Raw genomic sequence first — 11,314 nt, 5'->3', positions numbered from 1 at the left:
TATATTATATTAGGGTGGTCCTTAATGTGGACATTTTCGAATTTTCTTGCTCCCAAGGGCCCAAATGGTTCCAAATTGATAAAAAAACAATTGTCTGAAAGTTTTAGCTCTTAATATTAACTTTAAATAGTGCGCAATTCTATCAAACTTCGTACAGAAATAGAATAGGAAAAATTTTGAAAATTGAAAAAAAAAATTAGGTTTAACTTAGCGACAAATTTTGAACAAAACTCATCATTTGTTCGCTAAATTATATCTAAAACATTATTAAAATTTTTGAAAATTTTTTCATGCTATTTTCATACAAAACTTTGATTAAATTGCGCACTATCTAAAGGTTAATATTAAGAGCTAAAACTTTCAGAGAATTGTTTTTTATCAATTTGGAATAATAAAATATGATTCAACAATATGAGTAAAATAAAGTTACTAATATTTGTGCAGCCATTAGGATTAATGAAAGTGACCAAAATGTTTCTATGTCAATAACAAGTGATACGGAACTTTTTTTTAAAAGATAGCAATATATAAATTATTATAAACAAAAAATAGTGTAAAAATGAAAATTTTCCGAAAATGAGTATTACTCCAAGGCCTAACAGTGCCGCCGCCAGTCATGGCGGACTGGTTTATTATGTGGTAGCAGTGCCAAGGTCTGAAGCCTGGGGAAATGACAAGAGGTGATAACTAAATATAAAAGTGAATTATTTATTGTATCCATAAACCCAAAAGTAGCTTCTGTTCTGTAATACCAGTGTTAGTGTAAGCAGGGCCGGTCCTGCCTTGCATGCAATGCATGCAAAAAATGCGGGCGCAAGCCTTAGGGGGCGCCAAAACGAGTTTCGGAAATTAAATTTATAATATAATATTTATATTGTTTTATATAAAATCTAGAATTATTTATTTAAAATCTAGAATACTTAATAAATTATAATAAATAATTTAACTTAACTAGAGATACGGAGACACAAAAAGCATATTTATTTTGCAATGTGATATCAGTAGAAACAATTAAATAATTAATAATTCTGCAAATTAGTAAATAACAGCTCTGTTTATTGCTTACTTTACTTATTCAATTTTTTCTTTGTTTGAAGTTACTGTGGAATCGAAAAAGAAATTATCTAGTGTTCAATCCCATAAGCGCAAACCTGCGAAAGATCAAATTAGTTGTTGGGAATTATTGACAAAAAATTGCGAGCTGATTTAGTTGAATCGGAACTTGTTAAAAAATATAAACTGATCATAAAAAATGGCGAGTCTGTGCTTAGGAAATGACTTGTTTATTCCGAGAAATTGAATTGTAACTTTTGCTTTTGTTGCAAATGTTTCGCATCTGTTGAACTTTGAATGTTGAAGAAATGCGTGGAACAAATATGAAAAATAGAAGCAAAATTTACTTTGGAACGAAAATCTTAAGGCTTGTTTTAGTGGTGCCCATACTTGAAATTTAATAATTGTTAACTATACAGACAGAAATAATACATATCAAATATAATAAGTTTTTTTTTTCAATATTGTTCAAGAAATGTGTAATTTCTTTGTATTTTTTTTTACTGATTTTTGAATAATACTTCTAAAAGACGTTAAAAATTTAACTTTAAAACAATAAGCTGATACTCTGAATATGACGGCTCTTACGATATCAATAAGGAGAAGTTTTTCGACGCAATTTTGGATATTGTAAATGATGAAAAATTAAATTAAATTAAAATTTAAAAAATCCAACATGAAATACGAGCGTTATGTTTGAAAATTAAATATTAGTTTTTTTAAATATTAATATTGCACATACGTTACAAATAATTATTGATTATAATCAACACCCGAATTGCCTCGATTTTCTAAATAAATTTAAAATCAATATATTTTATACGCTTTTAGATTATATCTAATTTTTTGTGCACTAAATCCAGAATAATTAAAAATTAATTTATTTATTTCACTTAATATTTTTGTTAAATTAAAGTTATAGAATTTAAGAAATGCATTTCAGAAATAGTATTTATTATTTTGATATAAAGATTTTTATCTAACAAAAATATTAATTCTTTTGCTATGGTAGTCGAACTCACATCCTTAATCAATTCACTATATATTAAATATTACTAAAATGTGAAATTATTGCAGGGATTGTTTTATTTATTGATATCGATAATAATAAATAAATTTAAAATCAATATATTTTATACCCTTCTGGATTATATTTAATTTTTTGTGTACTATCAGAATAATTAAAAATTAATTTAAAAAAAATATAAATATTTATATAATTTTAATGATAAACTGTTAAAACGGTGAAAATTAATAGGGGGGGGGGCGCTAGAAAAAAAGTTGCATGCGGGCGCTAAGGACCCCAGGACCGGCCCTGAGTGTAAGTCATATTGTAGATTTTACCACTACTTAATTCTCTAATATGGAAGTTGATTTATGCAAGGCAATGATAAATTATAGAACGCCATTTTTGTTAGTGTCCAAAGGCGGCATAAATTTAAATTCGGTCCTGTCTCTGGGACCAATATAAAACAAGTACTCTTCAATGTGCAATCAATTAATTGTCTTCTTTTTTCTTCTAGTAACGAGTCAGGGTGGGACAACCCCTTCCGACCAGACGGCGAGCTCTCCCGCGAAGCCGACGCCATAGTGTCCCTAATCAAAGGCGGTCAGCCGATCACTCCGGTGGCGGGCGAACCGCCGAGCACCCTGCTGAACTCTTCGGCGCTGTCGAACAATTCTTCTTCGCCCGGTGGTGCCGTTGCCAACGGCAACGCGGCCACCGTCACGGACGGATCTCCCGCCACCAACGGAGGCGGATTGATCAAGAAGGACAATGCCACGGTAGGAAAAGATTTGATAGATTGTAATTGTCAATGGTTATGGTGGAAATGTTATATACAAATTTGAATTCTAAAGCATACGAGTATATTGATAATGTGGGTGCACATAAATTTTTATCATAACATTTTTTGCTTAAAATTTGAAGTTCTTGTTAATTTTTCAGACCGGATTTCTTTTAAAATGTTTTATTTTTTATATGAATTGTTTCTAACACATTTTTTGGTAGATTTTGTAAGCGATAATCCTATATATAAAAATGAATTGCAAAATGTGTTGGTAAGCGCAAAACTCAACAACGCCTGTACCGATTTGGCCAATTCTCTTTTATTTTAAATGTTCGTTAAAGTCCAAGGATGGTTCTTACGGCGAGAAAATATCGAATAATTGCCGGGAAAACCCTAAATAACAGGTCTTTTCTTTTTCACATACAAACGTTTTCTAACTAAAACGTAGAATCAATTCGAGCTTTAATTTTTTTATAATGCGTAAATAAATTAGGTAAATTAGAGAATTTATAAAGGTAAATTGGTGGGCAGGTAAATTGGAGGATATGTAAAATGGTAGAGAGGAGAACTGGTAGATAGACGAATATGTAGACAAATAAACAGGTTGACAGGTTAATTGGTAGACATGTAGAACATGATGACAGGTATATTTGTAGGCCGGTAAAATGGTAGATTGATAAACAGGTTGATTAGTAGACAAATTGTTGAACAGGTAAATTGTTCAACAGATAAATTATTGAACAGATAATTGGTAGACATTTACAACGGGATGACAGATAAATTGGAAAGCAGGTAAATTGGTTGACAGGTAAAATGGTTTATAAATGACAGGTAAATTCGTAAGTCGGTAGAATGGTAGATTGATTAACAAGTTTATAGGTAAATTCATAGACAAATTGTTGAATAGGTAAATTGTTGAACAGATAGTATCAACGTTAAACTAAATGTAACAAATACATACATCTTTGTTCAACTTTTTAATTTAAATTAAATCACGGCAAAGCGTGAACGGGTACAGCTGTTTTATATATAACTAGATGGCACGACAGACTTTGTCCTGTACCTATGTCTACAGTTCAAAATTTTCAATTTTTTAATAACCTATACTGATACTTACTAATTAGTTAAAAATTATTATGTTTTTTACACTACAGTCTTTACCGAAATGTATATACATCTTCAATGTACAACTTGCAATCAAAATGTGATCTTCAATGTACAACTGCTGTAAATAAAATTATGAGACTCAGAACCCAGTAAGACCATCGAACAAACAAATATTGAAATATGTTCAATGAAATAGTATATTAGAAATATACAGTACAATTTCTTGAACAAATTTATTTCCAATAGCTTAATTTCTTTTAATACCAAGGTTTATCCAATATTTTTAGTCATACCTGTGTAGATGTAGGTGTATAAATAATTGATTTTATGTTTATTCACGACTAAAACATCGATTTTCCAAATTTATCACACAAAAATTTATATTCTGCCTTTGTAATTTATAGCATAAGATATACGTGTTGGAAATTGCAGTCTTTTAAACAGTATAACGAATTCAGAAGGAATTAATATATAGTACCCGCGGTAAAGGTACAATATCAATATCATCTTGGATTTTTTCACTCAAAATAATTGCTTCAATAATGTTGCCCATAATTTTTATAATCTCGTACTATATATTAATTGCGTAATTTAATATGAACTTTATATAATAGCAATAAAGCTCAAATTGATTCTACGTTTTAGTTAGAAAATCGTTCAACAAACATTTTAAGAAAAGAATTGGCCCAATTGGTCCAGGCGTTATTGAGTTATGCATTTACCAACACATTTTGCGATTCATTTTTTTAGAAAAGAATATTATAAGATATCTTTTTTTTTTCAAGTCAAAACGGTGACCGTGTTTTTGTTTATAATAGTCCGGGACGGGACGGGGTATGCTAAAAATGTAATATGATTTTAAAATAACAACTACTATTTAAGGATACAATAAAAATCCATTTTTTTAAATGAATCATTTTTTTGTAAATCAGAAATTCCGACTAAGAACTTAATCTTTCGATTATATGTTATATTTTTGGATATATGTTTTTCCGCTTTTAAGATTTTTTATAAAATTGGGTTAAATTTTCTTCATAAAAAAAATTAGCGTAAAGCATAAAGCATAAACTTAGCTTATGTCAAGTACGTTTTCATAATTTTTGTTAATTTTGGAAAAAATTAAAATAAAAGTTCGAAATTATTAATGTGAAAATTATAGTTCAAGAGATATGAGAGAAACCTATTTTACATAAATATTTTCTGACACTTTTTACCTGGTTATTTTATATTTTATATTTATATTTTATAGGCTTTTAAAATGGATTGATTTCTTGATGAATGTTATAACAGCATTCTTTTAAAAATATAAGTGTGTTCATGTGTTAAATTTATTACTGATACCTAACAATGCAGTTAAAGAACCCAAATCAAATGGTTATAGTTATGTTGAGTTCATTTTTGAATTTGAACTTGGCGAGAAGATTCAAAAATTTCATTGAATACAATTAATTCTTCACCCTTTATTTTAGTTTAAAACAATATGTAACAAAACTATACATATTTATGTACTATGTAACATGTATACAAATACATACATGTATATTTATGTATTATGTTATGCATTCCAAACAATATTTAATTCATTTTTAAATTTTTTTGGATACATTTGAAAATATAAATTTGTTTGATCATTTTTTTATTTCTGGTATCATTTTTTATACTTTTGAAGTTTATTATCTTTATTGGTATATTTATAATATAAGCTTTACAAATATATTTACATTCGTCCAACATTGCAATAATTTTGTCGACAGGCACAGAAATAATTCCGGCCACGAAAATATTAAAGAAAATGATACTGATTGAGAAACAAAATATACAAAAACCAAGGTACTTCTCATTTTAGAAAAGAGAGTACTCTATTTTAGATTAGTCGAAATCGTTTTCACAACATATTTTTTATTTAAATATTTTGATAATTTTAACATTTCTCATCTTAGTTATTTATTTATCTGATACATATCGTGATCATAAAATATTTATATCGATTTTCCACTTTATCATCTCTCACATATCAAATAGTTGTTAAGAAAAAATAGAGCAAATAAACATTTAATAAGAGATCCATTATATATATATTTTTAAAAATTTTATTTTAATGAAGTTGTATATCACAGGTAGTTATATATAAAGATGGTGAATGATTTTGCATTTTAGAAATTAAGAAAAATTGTCCAGAATATTACTGAAGGTTTCAAAAGACTTTTTTTTAAAGCTTGATGAATAGTAATTATTACAAAATGCTACGTCTAACGTCTAACAAAAAATATGTAAAACATATATGTTAAAAAAAAACTCAAATGAAGCAAATGTCTTTTTAATGAACGGATCATATTATAGAAATTTACATATCATAATATCATATGTATTTGTGAATCAGACTTGTAGGTGAATAAATTAGGTTATTCACTCTTGGTAATAATTTTTTAATTCTTTTTGCCAAATTTTGGCAATTTATTTTTTTAAATTAGCCTGATAATGGAACGCAACTAGTTGTGAAAAGAACTAGGTGGTTGTTGAGGTAAAAAGTGATTTCTTTCAATTTTTTACACAAATTTCGTAATTTTTTTTTTTAAATAAGTCTGATTATGGAACGCAACTAGTTCTGGAAAGAACTAGGTGGTTGTTGAGGTAAAAAGTGATTTCTCCAATTTAAAAATAATTAAACAAGTATATAAATGTATGTAATGTATTACAAGTTTTTGCATATGAATTATCATATTTTAGTTGAACTCTGGAAGCTCTTTATGTTACTTCATACTCATCTTCACCTACTATCATTCACATCTTTACATAACTTTTACACCAAACATTCTTAAACCCAACAAACCAACATTCATCTATCATCATCTATCATCTATCATCTATCAATCATCTATCACCATTATTTTTCTAAGCCCCCAAATTTCTAAATCTTTCTTCTATTTCCTCAAATTATCTATTACCAGACGCTGTCCAGTGCAGTCCCTGCAACCGCCTCATCCCCAACCGGCAAAAACGGCACAGCGGCGACGAGTCCCGCAAAAGGGGGTGCAAGTTCACCAGTGGCGGTCCAGAGGGGCACCGTGCCCCAACAGTCGACGCCCCAACAGGCCGAGCTGGTGGTTCTGAAGAAAAAACCCAAATGCAAGTGCTGCGTTATTCAATAAAATCTATGGAGGAGGAGGACTGGTGGTTGCTGAGAGGGGATGGCGATTATTGTGTTTTTATTTTTATTTTTTAATTTTTAATTTAATTTAATTTAATTAGAGCTATATATATATAGATATAAATATTAAAATTAGGTTAAGATTGGGGATGATGAGTGAGGAAGTGTCTGGCAGCTTTTTGAAGTGCGGATGAGAGTGGATGACTTTTTTTTTAAGTTTATGACGAAAGCTATTTGGTTTGGGATAGTTGAGGATATTATTCGTGCTTATGTATAAGATGTTTGAAAAGAAGTTTTTTTTGACACGTTGGCTGCCAACCAAATAAGTTATAATGCAGTACTTTCTAGAGCGCCTACTAAGAGTTATCTCGTTTTGACTGCCTACTCGTTTATTTTTTTTCGTTATTTTTTTTCATAATTATCTAAAAAAAAAATAGCGTGAAGCATAGAGCTATTGTTAAGTGCGTTTTCATCAATTTTTGTTGAAAAAATTGAAAATAAAAGTTCGGAATCATTAATGTAAAAGGCTACTTTAACTCACCTTGAAATTTTATATTTGGCAATTTTCTCATACATAAAATTTTTATATATTTTATGGAAAGTCGTAATTTTATTATCAAGTAAGATTGTGGATTAATTTTTATCTATTATAGTTCAAAATATATGAGAGAAACCCAATGTATTTATGTATTTTTTGACCTGGTTATTTTATATTTTATAGGCGTTTAAAATGGAATGAGATCTTGATGAATGTTATAACAGCATTATTTTTAAATATGCTTCATGTGTTAAATTCAGTACTGATACCTGTTAAATAACCCAAAAGCAAATGGTTAAAGTTATGTTCATATCTCGTTTTGACTGCCTACTCGTTTATTTTTATTTATTTTTCGACACGTTGACTGCCAACCAAATAACTTGTAGATAGCGTCATATCTTTGGCGCCACCTACGACGTAACGATATAATAAACAGATTGTAGACAGTCATTTTCGGACAAGACTCTTTAATATTGTCTTGGCAGTCAACGTGTTACACACGACTACAATTTTGAATTGGGAGTTGTTTTTTTTTTCATTCAAACATTGTCTTCGGGTTTTCTTCCTTGAATCAGGATAACTTGCAAAAAAATATTTAAAGCTAAATTAGAGACTAAACAAATACATCTGGGACCTATGATAATTTTTGGAATGTATGAATCTCATCTTGCATTACAAAAATATTACTGATCAAGATTTTTTATCAATCGGTCAACTTTATAGAAGTCTTCAAATTTAATTTCTTTTTGTATTTCAAAATTTATCTGGTCTGAATTTATTTATTCTGCTGATCAGGAAAGAACCATTTAACACTTGGACCTAGTACAGTTTTTACAAATATATTACTGATGAGCAAAATTTATCGAATATTATCATAGAAATCTGTATACACATTTAATTTTCCATTTTACAACTCTTATAATTCAGTAAGTTTACCCAGATTTTTTGTGATCAAGAAAGCTCCAATTCTATCAACACCTTAAATATTTTTTATATGCGAATAATATTCTTGACAACCTTTATAAAAATACACTAAATATTAAAATTATTGCTTGATTTTATCATTTCGATTCCAACTTTATTTGGAAATATAATTTAAGAAAATTATGAATTCGGTTCAACAAGATGATAATTTATTTCCTTAAATTATCTTTGACTTTTAATCCTTTTGTGATTAATTTTTGTTTGGTGCATTTTTGTTCTTAATATATTATATATACATATATATTTGAAGTAAAGTGATGGTAGTGAGTATGAATGATAATATTATGACGCCTGTAAGCCACTGATTAATTTTTATGTAAGCTGGAAACAATTGGCTTTCGTAAAGGATAAATGAATAAGGATTTATGATTATATAGATTTTGTCATTTTTAATCATCATAGTTTTTGTTGATTATCTAGGATAAATTCAAAAATTCTTGAAATTTTTGCAAATGCTATTTTGCATCATGAATTTGTTGGATCACAATCTCACTAAATTTCAAATCACGGAGTTATTATTGATGATTTTTTCAAAATTTCTTTTGGGATCATAAATTCACTGAATTAAAATCTTTGGTGTTATTATTGGTTATAAGATAGTCCAGGATTTTCATCAACGAGAAATCAAAACGAAGAATGTTCAAAGGTTGACCAGAAGTGTCCACAGGTTGACCAAGGTCATTTGAAGATCGTCCAAGGTCATTTGAAGGTCGACCAAGGTCATTTGAAGGTTGACCAAGGACATTTCAAGGTTAACCAAGGTCATTTCAAGGTCGACCAAGGATATATCAAGATTGGCAAAGGACATTTGGAGGCTGACCAGGAATATTAACAATCAACATTTCATTCAAAAAGGTTACAGCCACTCCAGGTGTAAGTTTGTTATTATTTTCTGTAATACTTTTGTTTTGTTTTTGGTGGAAATTGAAACGTGTTAATTTCAGACTTAAATCTTTCAGTTTTTCTACTTTTTTATTTGAATTTTCTTCCATCAAAAAATGATTATTTCAAGCTTTCTTTCCGGATTTTTTTGTTCGTTAAATTTCATTTTTTATGGAGATTTAAACTATCCTGAAGATATGTAAACGGATCAAAATTGTGTATTTTTTATTTTATGAATATTTTATTTTTAACCCTTTCTACTCGGATGCCACCGCTCCGGCGACAAAATTCGTATTAAATTCGCAATTCGCGATTGGAAAGGGTTTATTTATTAAATTTTTTGATATTTTTATTTTCATAAATTGCATTCTTCTGTTGCGATCGCAAACAATGGACAAGTTTGCATTTTTTTAATTTGGAACGAACTAAATTTTGATTTTGTAAAATTTATAATATATATAAATATATATATATATATATATATATATATATATATATATATCAAAGAGTAAATTTTTTTTACCTTATTTTTATATCCTTTATCCGGCTTACCGAAAAATTGATCAAAGGTGTTTGTATAAGTATTATTAATTATTATTATATTTATTAATCATTAAACAACAAAATAATATCTACTTCTAAGCTTTGCTCTAGAAATAATTTTTTTTAAAACAACACACAACACTTGCATTAATGTATAAATAAATTAAATTAAATAGATGGATTTACATTAAAAAAAAAACGTTAAGAATCTAATATATTAAAATTAAATAATATATTAACACGTTGTTTATTAAATAAAATAACGTATGAAAGAAGAGTCTTATTTTTTCATAAGATAATGTTTGTAAAACAAAACAAAAAAAATGATAAATAGTATTTATATTATCGATATTCATATTAAAAAAATAATGTACAAAGCAAATTTATTGTGAGGATTTTTTTTAATTGGTAGCTAGCGAATGTATGTGGATTTTGGGGAAAAAATGGATTTTTTTAACTCAAATTTTTTTTCCAAATCAGTACGAATGTTTTTAGTGTAAGAATTTATGTCAACTACTGTAAATGTCGATTTTTTTCGAGAAAACAATATTTATTTACTTCATTCGTAGAATGTGATAGTATTCAAAGATTTTAACTCGATCGAATGTCGTAGACATTTTTGTTTTCGAATTAGAATAAAAAAAACAATATACTTACTTGGAACTTGGTTAGGATGGACGTCCTTTACCTTCAGTAGAAGAAATTCTTTTACATTAGATGAAATTTTTAGATCTGCACCATTACCATCACCAATTGACCAATCTGTTTGTAAATTTGTCAATTTTAGGTGAAATTTGTAAGATATTTGCCATCAGTGTTCTAAAAATAAGATTATTTAGGGTTTTTTGAAGCACCTGCTATATTGTTGTAGCTTTTGTGGATAAATACTGAATCTAAAAGTATATATATATATATATATATATATATATATATATTTCCTTTACCAGATCTGAATATTTCTGTCACAAAAAATCAAAATGTAATATTGTGTACATAAAACTAAAATTTTAATGGTCGTATTTGAACTTACAAATAAGATTATTGCTTTACTTGTCACAATTACTAACAACTCTATATATAAATATATATAAACAGAATAATATATATATATTTGTGTTGAAAAAATATAACAAATGCATACATTTTTTTTAAATAAAATGTATCACTATTCATGATGTACAATTGTTGAATAGTCTGCAATTGATTAATAATTGATTATAAATATATAAGAAAGTCTATTATTGTAATGATGATGATGATGATCCATAT

At 27.9% G+C, this 11,314-nt stretch overlaps 1 protein-coding gene across 1 annotated transcript; it reads left to right on the top strand.

Annotated features, from left to right (window-relative positions):
* The first annotated feature begins 571 nt into the window (after positions 1-571).
* On the top strand, positions 572-7,207 carry LOC113389323. The gene is made up of 3 exons (XM_026626369.1): positions 572-680; positions 2,577-2,838; positions 6,899-7,207. The coding sequence occupies exons 1-3, from the start codon at positions 577-579 to the stop codon at positions 7,097-7,099; spliced, it is 567 nt and encodes a 188-aa protein (XP_026482154.1). The 5' UTR covers positions 572-576; the 3' UTR covers positions 7,100-7,207.
* The last annotated feature ends 4,107 nt before the right edge of the window (positions 7,208-11,314 follow it).

The sequence above is a fragment of the Ctenocephalides felis genome, unplaced genomic scaffold (genome assembly GCF_003426905.1).
Source record: "Ctenocephalides felis isolate EL2017-DRISC unplaced genomic scaffold, ASM342690v1 CF-g0.4_SCAFFOLD_03573, whole genome shotgun sequence".
Lineage (NCBI taxonomy): Eukaryota > Metazoa > Arthropoda > Insecta > Siphonaptera > Pulicidae > Ctenocephalides > Ctenocephalides felis.
Note: the sequence above shows the minus strand (reverse complement) of the source record. Positions and strands in the feature narration are given on the sequence as shown.